General features: G+C 38.3%; 1 protein-coding gene across 4 annotated transcripts in view; it reads right to left on the bottom strand.

The window, feature by feature from the left end:
• The window catches only part of parg (poly(ADP-ribose) glycohydrolase), a 94,408-nt gene that overhangs the window by 74,929 nt on the left and 4,147 nt on the right, over window positions 1–15,332 (bottom strand). For 3 of the 4 annotated variants that reach the window (XM_033012893.1, XM_033012894.1, XM_033012892.1), the window contains exons 3-7: window positions 13,513–14,559; window positions 8,045–8,204; window positions 7,400–7,522; window positions 5,755–5,838; window positions 4,172–4,246 (exon numbers count right to left, since the gene is read on the bottom strand). In XM_033012893.1, coding sequence (XP_032868784.1) covers window positions 4,172–4,246; window positions 5,755–5,838; window positions 7,400–7,522; window positions 8,045–8,204; window positions 13,513–14,559 — 1,489 coding nt within the window. Of the gene's footprint in view, window positions 1–4,171; window positions 4,247–5,754; window positions 5,839–7,399; window positions 7,523–8,044; window positions 8,205–10,730; window positions 10,856–12,935; window positions 13,062–13,512; window positions 14,560–15,332 lie in introns of those variants that run through there. The other variant, XM_033012895.1, reaches the window with a different exon arrangement.

Here is a 15,332-nt window from a genome sequence, read left to right as displayed (position 1 = left end):
TGTAAGGCAGCAACACTACTGCTGCGCCACTGTGGGTGAATGAGTACTTTGCATCCATCTTCATCCAAAAGAGGGAGCTTCTGAAGTAATAATGAAGGAGATAGTTGAGACAGGGTTATAAATTGAGCATTTATACTGATGAAGTTGGCTAAGATACGTCAATAGGATAAGAAGGGATGGAATGCATCCTAGACCTTTAAGGGAAGTATGGAGGAAATCATTGGGCACTGATTATAATCTTCCATGGAAAGGGAGTGGTACCAGAGGGCTGGAGAATACGTGTAACTCTCTTGCTGAAAAATGGCCATTAACTACAATTTAACTTTGATATTGGGAAGCATTTAGATGCATCAGTCTGGGGCAGAATTAAGGAGAAAAAAGAATTAAGGCAAGCCAGCAGAGTTTTGTTTAGCGCAAATTTTATTTAATCAATTTATTAGAATTTTTGATGAGGCAATAAAGTTGAAGAGGTCAATGCAATTGGTGTTGTGTATATGAAATACCAGAAGGCTTTTGACAGCGTGCAATATTACAAGGTTATCAGTAAAGTTAAAGCGTGTGGCATTAAAAGGGACACTGAGTGCATGAAAGTGAGATTTGCTTAAGTAATTGGTTACAGAGGATGATGGTGAATGGGTGTTGTTTTATGGACCCTAGGTAAGGTGGACTGGTGCTCCCCAAGGATAGCTTTTTCTGATGTACATTAAGTGACCTAGATTTGGGAGTGCATGCCACAATTTCTACATTTTCTGAAGACACAAAACTTGTGAACTGCAAATAGGACAGTTATATTGCAGCAAGATATAAACAGGCAAGTAGAATAAGCACAAAAGACACAAAGCGCTGGAGTAACTCGTAGGTCAGGAGACATCTCTGCAGAATGTTTCAAGTTGGGACCCTTCTTCAGACTGATGGGGTGATGGAGGGGAAGGAAGCTGGAAAGGAGTCTCCTTCAATATTACATTAGCAGCTCCCTATTTTGGAATGGGAGGGACCCGTCGGGCCATGGCCCGGCAACAGGACAAGTCCGCTCGCCTTGGAACCAGTAAGATTTGGTTTCAGAAACAGTACATCTATGTGTACGCATTTTAAATTTGATTTGAATTTTTATTAAAACTGAAACTAATAGCCTGATTTCTTGCTTAAAATGTTACTGCAAACTCATTTCAATTCACCGGAAAAACATGAAATACCTTGCCAGCAAACCTTATTCAGATGCAGTAAAATACATGGCCATCCCTCATTGTCAATATATTTAGAGGTGGGAAAAAAACCCTGGAGAGAAGGTTATCTTGAATCTAGTGTTCATGGCCAATTAGAGTTGTATTAAAATTTACATTCGGCTTACCCGATAAAATTTAATTAAATGCATAGTTATTTAATTTAATAGTAAGTTTGTAAACCCATTAATATTGCTCTTTTCAATTTGCAAATTAAATCATTTTTTGAACTCATTTCACATAGCAGATATTTGATAGAAATTTAAAGTATTTGATTATAAAGTAATATCTGAAACTCCCTTCTGGCAAGTGGTTTTCTAACTACTTCCCCCTGCAGCAAGGAAAGACATTTCTGCAGTATTAAAAACTATAGTACACATTAAAAACTAAATACAAGTTAAAAATGGCATTAATTTATTGCAATTCCATATAACCTTTAAAATAGTAAAATATCATTAACTTTGAGAATGTGGTAAATACTGAGATAACACTTCACTTTCCTGATTATTGTATATAGAGGTACACCTGAACTTTTACATTGTCAACTGTTCACCAGCAGTTAAGAGAGCATGACAGTGCCTGCAGGGATGAGCTGTACAAAACTGTACATCTTGTGACTAGCTGAATGTCGACACTGCTTTTCCCTTAAATGGATCACGACTAGGATTATACCTTCAATTCGCCATTTTGGTTTTCAGTTTACAATCGATAAAGTAGGAATGTGAAGCCCTTGGGTGCAAGGTATTAGGGAGGATAAATCTTGACGCAATTGTACATTTTGATCATAATATAGAATAAATTGACGATCAACTAATTAAAAGAAAAAAAAAATTTAAGGAGACAAAAAAGAGGAATATGTTGAGAAGATGAGATAATAATAATAATAATAATGTCTTTATTTATATAGCACATTTTTAGTCAACTTGCATTGACCCCAAAGTGCTTCACACAATTACTTCCATACAGACAGGCAAAGGTGGGTGAAGTGTCTTGCCCAAGGACACACACAGGCAAAGGTGGGCGAAGTGTCTTGCCCAAGGACACAACGACAGTATGCACTCCAAGCGGGATTCGAACCAGCTACCTTCCGGTTGCCAGCCGAACACTTAGCCTATTGTGCCATCTGTCATCCACATAAAGAGCAGGAGAGGCTCAAATTAAGCTTGAAGGGGGGGGGAGGGTGGGGGGGAGAGAGATCAATTGCCCATCTGAGACAGGTGGCGGTTAACCAAATAATTAAATAATAAGAGAATTACACTGAACTTCCATTTTAATTTCAGGTGCATGTTCCCGATGAATGCAACAATGCACACACAAGTATGCAGCAAAATCCTTTAAGCTTGCATCAACTTAAAAATGTTCTATCTATAATCCAATTACTTCCCCAACAGCTTGAAGATGTTTCTTTTAAAAAAATATAATACACTTAGGAAATTAAATAACCATCTTAAATTTATACTTGGTGTAAAATGATAATAGACCATCTGCCTTTAATGGGGATTTTGACAATTTTAATGGTAGGCAATGGAGATCAGTTTCTCTAGGGTTTGTGTACCTTCTGTTGCCTGACCTCCCCTTGCATTGAATCTCTATACAAAACACAGCAGAATGTTGATAAATGATAAGTGAAGTGGAAATTAACTATGAATTAACTTGAGTCTGAAGAAGGGTTTCGGCCCGAAACGTCGCCTATTTCCTTCGCTCCATAGATGCTGCTGCACCCGCTGAGTTTCCCCAGCAATTTTGTGTACCTTGGAAATTAACTATTCCTGGATTAGAAGGAGAATGGTAATTGGATTCCACACTAAGTTCTAAAGCAATGTGCAAGCAAAGTTATGCTTGCCACAAAAACACAGCAGCTACTGGAAGCATCACTAAAACTGAACTGTATTCAAAAATCAATATTTACATCAGAAGTGCACAGTAAATCTCACACCAAGTACCATGTTGGTTTAAGTTCTTTCACATGACTGAATAGAAGAAATGGATGTGGGCGTAGGCTATACAGCCCATCAAACCTTTAGATCTTTTATATCACGACTATGTTTGAGCACTAGCTTTATTTCCCTTGATTTCCTTGTTTCCAGAAATCACAAGATCAAAGTTATTTTATAGAAACATATCCAAATTACCCAATAATGTGAATTAACATAACACAGCAAAATAAGCAAAATATAAGGAGTATAACACCTTGTTAGCTGGTCCTTGACATACTGGTCGTTTATTCATTCATCAGAAGAGCCAATTGAAAAAATCAGTTTCATTGTTCCTTTCACGATGTGACAATAATATACACAAACCTGAAATACATTCCTTGGTCAAGTTAAGAAAGAAGCAGTGGCCAAAACGCTTCAGAACTCCTGCATTTCAATATATTATCAACATAATTTCCTCTTGCGGATCTAACATTAATAACTCACTGCCAATACATGTCATCCCAAAAGACAAGCTGACGTGTTGGTCTGGTGAGAGAGAGGGGTTGGGGGGGGAGTCAATAATCCTACCCATTGCTTCTCCTCTTCATGAGCTGAAGATTTCTTAAAGTGCAATTTTAAAATTAATTTAATATTTTGAATTTTTGGATATGTAATTAAGAGCTTCTTTGTAGCAGGAAGATTAAATCCACTAAAATGTAACTGATTTTCATTACATACATCTTAACATCAACTGACATTACCAACTTATTTATTAAAATAAAGTGATTTAGGTTAGCCAATGCCATGCCAAAGAGTAAATTGTTACAATAATTTTAAAACAAGCTGGAAGAGAACTTGTAACATTCTCCTTCACAACACACGATCTATGTTGCAATTTTTCAAAAGCAGCAACATTAAGGGCAAGTCGCCCGAAAAAAATTGCATAAGTGGGACTGGCCCTTAATGCCAACAGTGAATTTGAAAAGTACGTAGCCCCGTTTCATGTCCTTACAAGCTCATCAGTATTTGTCTTACCTCAGTGCAAAGGTAATTCAGGGTAGTGAAGTCCCATTTCTTTGCATATCCTGCATTGTACTTCAGTATTGCATCCTGAAAAATAAAATCCAAGCAGTAATTATTTAACTGGTTTCATTTGAAGAATACACTCACTACTTGGAGAGTTTGTTGCCAAACATCCTAAGAAAACTATTAAGGATAGGAACATACTTAAATTCCGTAATGTCAGAAAAGACTTAAGTAACTCCTCCCCTTTCCTCCAAATCCAAGGCGTAGCTATGGGCATGTGCATGAGCCCCAGCTATGCCTGCCTCTTTGGAGGGTACGTTGAACAAACCTTGTTCGAGGCGTACCGTGGCCCTATCCCCGAACTCTACCTCCGCTACATCGACGGCTGCATTGGTGTTATCTCCTGCACCCATGCAGAACTCACTGACTTCATCCACTTCACCACCTTTCATCCGGCACTCAAATTCACCTGGACTATTTCCAACATCTCCCTACCATTTATAGACCTCACTATCTCCATCGCAGGCAAGACTTCTGACCGACGCCTACTATAAACTACTGACTCCCATGCTATCTGGACTACACTTCTTCCCACCCTGCCTCCTGTAACGACTCTATCCCCTACTCTCTACGCCGCATCTGCACCCAGCATGAGGTGTTCCAAACCAGGGCATCGGAGATGTCCTCATTCTTCAGGGAACAGGGATGTTTAGGGTGGTAGAAGGAATATAATTCAAGTAACCTACTTTGCCTGAATATTGTCACACTTCCAGTATTATTGAAGTTGCACTCATAAAGGCGTGGAGAACTTTCCTTCACATTCTTGAATTATGCATTGGAAATTGTGAAGAGGGTGGCATGGAGGCACAGCTGGTAGAGCTACTGCCTCACAGCACCAGACACCCATGTTCGATCCTGAACTCAGGTGCTGTCTGTATGGAGCTTGCACCTTCTCACTGTGACTGCATGGGCTTCCTCTAGTTGCTCCAGTTTCCTCAAACATCTTTAAAAAAAGTGCAGTGTTGGCCTCAGTAAAGTTCATCTAGTGTGTAGGGAACTGATGAGAAAGTGGGATAACATAACTAGTGTGAACGGGTCGTGGATGGTCTCATGGAAGAAAGACTTTTGAGTGCCAAGGACCAAATCATCTGCTGTATCCAACATCCAAGTTGCCCTTGTATGTAAAGTATTTATGACTGGTTTAGCCAAGTTTCTGCACGGCTGGTCTTTAAATGTGAGCAGTTCTGTATATCATTTCTTAGGGAGAATAAATCGGCTTCGGAGAAAACACATTGTCAATTCACTAGTACAGCACATGGAGAACATGGAAAAGTGCCATTTCATGTCGGGACCCGTGTTCAGTCTAAGGAAGCACTTTGATTCTTTTTTTTTGTGAACCAGCATCAGCAGTTCCTCGTTTCTACATACTGACTGACAGTGTTGTACATAAAAGTCCGAAGCTAATAACCAGGTAGATTAAAGATGTTGCAATATTTACTGAACTAAGGTGATCAAAAGAATGACTATAATTATATTTCCCTCTCAAGCCCTGTAATACATTGCAGCACATTTAATCTAATTTCACACCGCACCTTTACATCCAGCGAGTTATCAAACTTTCTCGACAATGCAATGTCAATCAATTTCCATCGACTGCTCACATTCTTGCTTCCATCCTGAAGAAAAAAGGGATTGACAATGTAAGGTGACAGCTGGTCAGAGGCAATGTAGAAGAATTTACATAACATTATCAAATGAGAAACATTATTCCAATGTTTATGTGTAGGAAAGAACTGCAGATAGATGCTGGTTTAAACCAGATAGACTCAAAAAGTTGGAATAACTCAGCGGGTCAGACAGCTTCTCTGGAGAAAAGGAATAGGTAACATTTCGGGACTTGAGCCGAAATGTCACCTATTCAAAAGTTCATCCTTTAAATCTCAAGATTTACTTGGAAACCAATTAAGTTTCTGAAAAAGAGTAATCTTTCCAATTGTAAAAGTGAGCTGTGTCATCGTTAAACTATTAAGCCCTTCACTCAAATACAAATCATGTGAAAATGCCCCCATTTAAAAAAAAGCTGTACTAATGAGCCCGCAAAATTATTTCTAAGTTCCTCCAGCAATTTGTTTTTGCCAATTTTGATACTAATCTTAAAGAGATACCTGGTGACAAAAGTTAAAAACTGCAATTGCGAAAAACAGACACTATAGAAAATTCTGATTTGTTTTCTATTGATGCATTTAAGTGCAAGTTAACCAACCAATTTTTAAAATAATCGTTCAAAGTTGCTACCCTATGGAATATCCATCATTTCAAAGCCAAATACTGAAAATCTAGAAATCTAGAAATAAAAAGAGATAAAGATAGAACTATCAAAATAAGTCAGACCATGTTTGTGGAGAATGAAACTGTGCACAATCCAGGTCCTTATTCAATTAAGAAATTTAAGCAAACTGGTTCTAATTGATCTGGCTTTTCACTATAATTGCTTTGGCTTTTAAGTATGTCTCAAAAGCTGAATCACCAAGTGATACATATTATTTCAAATTAAGCTTAGGCCTCGAGAGAAATCGAATGAACAGCACATTGCCACTTGTTGCATTTGAAAGATCTGTGATACTAGTTAATCAATTGTTGATATATGCAAGTACCATTGGAGGCTCAGAAAAACGATTAAACTCTGGATTATTGTTCCAACTGTAGTGCTACATCTATTCCAAGATATTGCAACTACATTCTATGGTTAAGCCTTGCCATGCTTTATACATTCAAACTTGCTAACTAAAGGGCCTGTCTCACTTATGCGATTTTTTTCGACAACTTGCCGGCACCCGTCATAGTCGCAGCAGGACGCCGAAAAATTAAAAAATGTTGAAAATCCAAAAAGGTATGACTCTTTGGGCGACTACTCACCACCAACAGGCATCACCCCGGTGAGTAGTCGCCCAAAGAGTCATACCTTTTTCTGGTCGCCGCTGGATTTTCAACATTTTGAAACTTTTCCGTCAACCTGCTGCGACTATGACGGGCAAGTTGCCAAAAAATCTCATAAGTGCGACAGGCCCTTAACTGGTTACCATTTCAGGAAGCTGGTACCACACATGTTTAAAAACGTGCAAACATGTGAAAATTGGCCACAAATGAATTCAATAACCAACAATACTACTCTATTCTGATTGAAGCATACAACATGAAAACAGGTGCAGTGGTGTTTGAGTTATGGGTATTCTTTACCTCGTTTTCAACAGGAAAAAGATTTAGCTCAGAGCAAGGCATCCTCACATGCTTGTCATCCCAGGCATCTTTGAGATATGTGGGATAGGGTCGAGGAACATCACCACTTTTCAGCAAGTCTGTCTGCAATACAAGCATAGAGGTTGCAGTAACCATTACAGGAGAAATTAGGAAAAGTAAGTATACATATTACATCTAATGGAATGCAAAATTGATTTTTCTGTCTTTAAATATTAGGAGGAGGCAGCACACTTAAGCAATTTAGAAACAGGCTTAAAATAAAATAGGGAAAGGTATCATGACAGTTTCTAATTTATGGATTATAATTTGCTAAGAAGTATTTTCAGCTTGTAGGTGTTTAGATTCACAATTAAATTTAGAAAATAAGGTAATTTTGTTAGATTTATACAATCTATTTAGAAATTAATGCCATTCATCTTTTTTTAGGATTTCATCCCAAAACATCTTAAAATGTGGCTGATGAGTTATTATTATAGGTCAGCACTGTCACAAAGCCTCAATATACCCCATGGTTTGATTAGATAAGGAATAGCGAAGTTTGTATTGCTGCTTCATAAATAATGAATGGGTTTTCTCATATTTTCAAAAAAAAATTGTATATTGCTTGGATAAAGACTAACTTACTCGGATGGTTACTGAATGGTTGCTAGATGGTCTTAGTGCTGGCAAAGTGCCACTGCAATCTGGCATTCTTCTCATCTCACAGATTGGAGTTCCAAGCCATTTAACATCTGTGGCAAACCTTCCATGAGACAGCCTCTTATCATCCATGCAATTTCCTCTTCTAAAAAATAAATTAAACATTTGTTAGCATAACCAGACAATAACCTACATCAGAAATTCAGTCACTAAATTGTATATATTCCAACAATCCATACAAATCAGAAAATGAAGATAATAAACTTAGCTTACAGCACTTGCTTTCTGTGAAGATTATTAATTGCAAAGCTCAACAGCATAACCTTGCAGGGGAGCAAACAAATACTTTAATTTAATCTTCATATTTACCGTTACAATGAAATCAAAATTGCAAAGAAAAGATGCAGTTAATGTAAATAGTATACCAGATTCTGTTATTGTATAACAGGCTCGACGATGTACAGGCGACCACTGTGTAACTAGGTGGGAGAGGGCAGGGTAAGGGTTTGCATTGACATTTTGCATAACATTAAGCTACACCGCCTGTACATGTGTGTAGAAACAGTTGTTGCCAACATGTATATATTTACTTGCCCCTTACCCCATCCCACATAAATTCCATGAGAGCGATTGCTAGGGTGACAATTTGTGAATTCTATCAGAGTAAATTTCCATCACTCAAACGGTTGCGATGTGGATTGGGTAATAGCGGTATGGAGTGATGATTGGGGAGCACCTGTACAGCATGCGATTTCAGTCAGAAAGATTAGAGCTGCATGTAACAATAACCACACAAAGGTGTACTCTACATACAGAGAAGGCAACCCAAAATTTCAGGAATAGTACTGAGGACAAATTCACAGAGCATTTATGAGAGTACTTTTTTATTTCAACACAAGCAAGGAATCTATAAGGGAACAAACTATCTTAGACCCAGCATTCTGCAATGAGAAAGTGTTCATTAATAATCTGCTGGTTAGGATGCATTGAGAGAAGTGTAAGCATAATATGACAGAACTTTACATACATAGGGAAAGCGATGTTGTACTGTCTGTAAAACAAAATCTTAAACCTAAGTGCAGCAAATTACAAAAGATACAGGTATGAGTTGCCCACAGTAGATTCAAAAATATTATTAGAAAGGTATGACAGTAAATGAGCGATGACTAACATTTAAAGTTAAAGCAGTTTGACGCACATATTAATCCTTTAAGTCACAAAACCCACGAGAAAAAGTATTCTAGTTGTGACAAATAATCTAAAGGCAGATCAAACAAGGATGCTTTGATGTATTTAAAGACAACGGTTTTTAGGACATTATTTTATGACCATGTGATCTTATTATTTTAATGTTGTTTTTGAAAACTTGGCAATGTGTTTTTCGATGGTTTCCCTTTTTCTTAGGTGCGACAGGCAGGACTGGTTGCCATGCCTCGAGTTAAACCCCAATGTTGAATGTGACCATAAATCATTAAGAAAGTACATGAAAAAGGAGAACTATTTAACCTTTAGTCTCTACTGTATAAATATAATGCATGCATGTTGCCTCAGAAAAAAAGAATGAATGCCAGTCAACCTAAGGCACTGTTGGCTTTAATCTTTACAAATGCTCCAATCAACGTTATTACTTATTTACCATACTTCTTTCTCATCCCCTTATCGCCTTTGGAACTGAATGCCAAAGACACTAGTGTCTTGACCTAAGACAAAGTCTCCCATTGGTAGTCATATTCTCCCGTATCTAGTAAGAGCAACAGTAGTATATGGTGGACCTCTAAAGAGAATAGAGGTGTAACTAGTGAGTTAACATCCAGAAGATACTATTCACAAAAATCACAAACCAACATAGGGATGTAAAGAAAAGGTAGGTCACATCATTTTGGCTCAAATGGATGACAATACTGCTTGTCCAAGTTCTGAGCTATACAATCAATGATATAGCACTTCTAACTTTGACCAACAGACTTGGAGGCAGGAGATGCCGCAGATACTGGAAACTGGATGGGAATAAAAGTTGCTGGAGGAACACAACGGGTCAGGCAGCATCCGCAGAGGAAAATGGACAATCGATGTTTCAGGTTGAGTCCCTTCACATGGACTGAGAGAGTAGTGGGGAAATAGCTGTAATGTAAGAAATGGAGGAAGGTGTGTGGGGTAAGAGTTGGCAGTGATAGGCTGATTCAGGAAACTGAGTGGTTAAGAGCAGAGAACAAAGGGCTGCTGATTGTGGAATTTAATATGGAAGGAAGGTCAAGAGTAGAACTGAAGGAGTGGTAGCAGATAGGAAAAGCAAGAGGGTGAGTAGTAAGGGGAAGGGTATCCAGTTGGAGTAGTGTGGGGATGAAGTCTAATAGGATTGGGGAAATAAAGAGTCTGATATTAGGGGAGAAGGGTGTGTGCGAGATGGTCTGGATGGATCGGGCAAGAGAGACAGGGACAGACAGGTATGAGTTTCATGCTGCTGGATTGCAGACTAATCAAACAAACATGCAATGCTCCTACTCTAGTTTGTGTATGGTCACACCCTGGCAGTGGAGGCAGAGGACAGACTGTTACTTGTGGGATAGTGGCTTCTTAGAAATATGTATAATGTTTCAAGATCAAGTTATGACAGAAGATGCACAATGCTGCAGATGTATTAGGGGTGTTAAAAACACAAACATTCACTTACAGATTTTTCCATTTTTGCCGGCACCAGATGAACAGCCCAGAAGCTGAGGAGTGCTCCTGATTTCTATTCTTTCCATTGCTGCACATACACATTACTGCAGCACCTCTGCAGATGTACTTCACTATCTGTCAATTATACAACATGCTCAATTCAATGCAAATATACCTCGGAATAAGCCAGACTGCGCAGAAACCTGGAGCCCTATGACCCGTTTGAGAATCTTATATTAATGACTTTATGAGCACTATTATGCTAATATTTCTCAGTGACATTTAAAAATACCCTGACCAAGGGGTTCCAGCAAAAAGTACATATGAATAGTGCTAAGTTAAAGATTTACTTGAAATAAAACGGTTAAAAAAAATGTAGTACAAAAGTAATTGAAAGGTTAACTAACATTGATAAATAAACCTTCAATTGATTAACAAGATTAATTTAAAAATAGGGTGAAATACTCTAGAAGCTGTCTGCAGTCAGTATGTTGAAGTTCTATTGCCAAATAGGGAGTGTTGCTAGTGTAGTCTCTTCAAACTCATTGTAAGCATTGACACAAGAGCCAATATCATGCTGGCAAATGGCATGAGTTAGTGGGAACCCATCACCGGTTTGTTACAAATAAGGTTGATTTCTTCCATTTTTAAAAGTACCGATATCGAACTGCTTTAGGATCGTAATCTCTGGTTAATGTGCTTACTGTTTACTATCAACTTAGATGTTTTAATAATGAAATACAATAACTTTAACATATTGTGTAGGGAGGAACTGCAGATGCTGCTTTAAAGCGAGTAGACCCAAAATGCTGGAGTAACTCAGCGAGACAGGCAGCATCTCTGGAGAGAAGGAACGGGTGATGTTTCGGGTCGAGTCCTTTCTTCAGACTCAACCCGAAATGTCACCCACTCCTTCTCTCCTGAGATACTGGCTGTCCCGCTGAGTTACTCCAGCATTTTTTGTCTAACTTTAACATATTTTCTGATTAAAACTTGGCCTTTAAACACACTGATTTGTCCCATTTCATTTTCTCTTTCAAGCTTTCAATTCATGCATAAACTCAGAAGTCTAGTTGCCTTTTTTTGCCTTATTTGTTCGTAAGTGAATGGACTTTGGCAAGGGTATAGTTCATGGGCACTCAAATACTTTGTCCAAGTGACCATTATTGTAAGAGCATACACAATGAGTAATCATAGGCTCTTTATTTACACATAGTCAATATCAATATTTAATCTCACCCAACTGGTTCACCTTCTAGCAAGGATGATGCATAGCAGTTCCTTACCTACTGGTAAGAAGAACTTTGCCTGACTTACTTTGTTCCCAAGAGGACATTTTCCCCCAAAGAGTGGGGTAGGTCAGAATTGGGAATCAGATAATAAGACTTTGTTATCTTTGTTAACTTAATTGTATTAAGATGCAAGGACTAGCAGGCAAACCATTACGGATGAGTAAATTTCATAATTTATATTATTATAAATTTCATATATTTAACATGATTCATCCAAAATAGTATTAAGTTTTCCTTAAAGTAAAATTATAGATTTTTGTGGGCTTTTACTTTCAGATTACTTCTAGAGTGAATCTATTAACTGGGTAATGAGCTCATTTTTTAACTGAAATATATAATGCCACTAACATTTCCCAGTATCCCTGGTTTACATGAACAATGCCACAAGGAGACATAGCGGTACACAATTTTGAATCTCACCAAATTTGCAAGATAACCGAAGTAAAATTGAATTGTCATTTTAGTTTCACTTTCATTTGTAGCTCCAAAATGGGAAAAAAACAAAAATAAGGAATGATCTTTATTTCACAGCTGCTGCAGGCTCCGATTTCTAATTTAGTTCTTCAACATTTAACTGGAGAAAGATTTACTTTTAAGAATCCTGACCTCACTAGTTCTAGTCAGAAAGTAGGAAGATTCTTCACTGTGAACTAGTGCTGCGATGCATTTTATCAGAACCTTCTGTAATATGAGACAACTGGCACAACAATATAAAATGGCTTCTCAAAGATTTACAAAGCAATTGTTTTTAAGCCTTCTTTAAACCTTTCTTAAAGGTTTGTAGATGGCGCCAAATAAAAGTAGAATATTGTTATGTGTACCCTCTCTATACTGTACACTACAGACCAACTCTGTAACTATCCAGTAAACTATCAAGTTCAACAAAACTGCAACACCAAACCAGCAGCACCATCACTACAAACCTTCATGATTTTAAAACACAATAACTACAAAGCAGCAGCATATGGTGTCCAATTCACAGCAAGTTCAGCTAACTCATTGTGCTGCACTGCAGCCCTCATGCCTCGGCAGTTCCTGCAATCTGTTCAGCAAATCAACTTCACGCACACACAGAAGCTACCGCCCACGGTTTACTTCCTGCTTGCGTAACAGACCTGATCAACGCAGGATCTTTGCTCAGGATGACCATTACAGTTTAGACACCTTGTGTTTCACTCGTAACTATTTTGCAATCTTATAAATTTAAAAGCAAACGAGCTTTATTTCAGTAATATCATTTTTTTTATAGACATTGAATGTAGATAGACACACAAAAAACTGTTCAGCGGGTCAGGTAGCATCTCTGGAAAAAAGGACTAGGCGATGTTTTGGGTCGAGTCCCTTCCTCAATGTGTACACATTGTGTAGAATGTTATCTGCACAACAATTCCCATATTCGGTTACACAACTCCATGTGGAGTTGCTGTGTAGCTCCGCCCTGATACTCTCTCTTTACATTTGAATGACTGGAACAAAGAAAAGTTGAAAAACAAACATTACCTCTTGTCATTTATCCTATGAGGCTTCCTGACCAGGTACTCAAAATGATCGGTGATTTTTGTAGGAACCTTTGCAGTGCCTTTCCAACTTCCAAGCTGTGAAGGGGAACTTGTCGAAGGGTACGTTTTTTGTTCCGACTTTACTGATCCATCCTTTAAACCACGGAATGGTTTCTGTTTTGTCTTTGGGAAGGAATCCTCACATTGACATTGCACATCCTTGTCCACCTCCATCATATCTTCATCGTTTTTATTATCAGAGTAAGGATTAACACAATAAGACCTGCGGCACGGAGAAGCGTCCTCAAAACCTTCTGAAACTTTGGCTGTAAAACACGCAGGTTCAGTGTCTGATTCGTGAGGGCTATTACCAGCAAAGTCAAAGTGCGCGGGAAAGATGGACTTGGTCTCTTTCTTAACAGTGAGCCAATCTTCTGAATTTTCCTTCCCATGGTCTTGTTTTTCACCTCCACTCGTGCCAGGGGTACACTGTTCACACCCAGAATCGGAGAGCGGACTTTCAGGAACAACATAAATCTCATCCTGTGAATCTTCATTGGAGTTCATGGTCTCAAGCTCTCTCAAGTGATGTTCCTCTTGGTTATTTTCACCAGCCTGAGTGACTACAGTGTTCATTGAGCCTTTTGAACCAGGAGGCTTTACCACCCATTCCTCAAGTGTTTTGCATTTCTTTATATCTGGAATAATGTTCTTAGCTTTGTCTTTACAACCAGTGATTTCTAAAGTGGGGTTCGGTGCTATTTGGTTACCTCTATCATTTTCAGAAGCGTACCTGTCTGCACTTTTAACTAAACAGACAGAGGACTGTTCAAACCTTTGAGCCTCCACGCCAAAGGGATTTTTCCACTTTTGTTTCTGAATCTTCTCATCAGACTCACAGCACTCTGTTGATTTGCTACTCCTAGACTCAGTGCCTGAAGAATTAACCATCCCGTCCTGTTGCATAAACGGAACTGTCCACGTATCCTTGCATCCTCTCTCAGTGTCTTCTAATCCTCCATCTTTGCCTTGTAGTTTGTTCTCAGTGCTGCATGACACAATGTAGAGAAGAATGAGAAAATACTTGAAAACAAATGTGCGAAATTAGATCTTGATAAAATTACCATTTTAAATTGAACCACATTTTTTTTAACATTTTCTGTCTTTAGCTATTTAACCAATCTTTTTTTCAAGCTTCGGGTCTATTAACTAGGTTACAATGCTTTATTCAATCATCAACTCATTTTCATCCTGACTAAATTTCACGTGTTAAATCAATTGCAGTGGGATTTTTGAGAGCCAACTACAGATGGCATGGTATAGGGTTGATATCATGAGTGATTTTGTTAAGGTCTATGATAACATCCTAGGACCATTAAAAATGTATGCTACAGCCCACTCAGCCCTTTGAGCCAATTCCTTCATTAAACATGATCTTTTAACTAAACACCAATCTTCTTATTCTACCACATCAGTTGCTTGTTTTAACTTCTATAAATCCATGTCTGTTCTGAAAATAACCACTGATTACTAATCCACTACCACCCGAGGCTCAGTTGGAAATAAAACTTTAACCTGGTTCAGTTCTTTTCACTAATTGTCTAATTCCATTTTCTGAAAACAGCATGCTATCAAGACCATATTATCATTGGGAAGGGAAGCAGCGGATTTTCGGCTCTGTTATGCTCTGTGGTTTCTGTTGAACAGGCTCATGCCTGGTCAATACTTGGACGGGAGACCATCAGATTCGGTGGTAGTTGTTGTCTGAGAAAACACAATCCAAATCAGCAGACAACATTCATATTGAAAAAGGTTTTGTGG

Source organism: Amblyraja radiata, chromosome 37, assembly GCF_010909765.2.
Source record: "Amblyraja radiata isolate CabotCenter1 chromosome 37, sAmbRad1.1.pri, whole genome shotgun sequence".
Classification (NCBI taxonomy): Eukaryota; Metazoa; Chordata; class Chondrichthyes; order Rajiformes; family Rajidae; genus Amblyraja; species Amblyraja radiata.
Note: the sequence above shows the minus strand (reverse complement) of the source record. Positions and strands in the feature narration are given on the sequence as shown.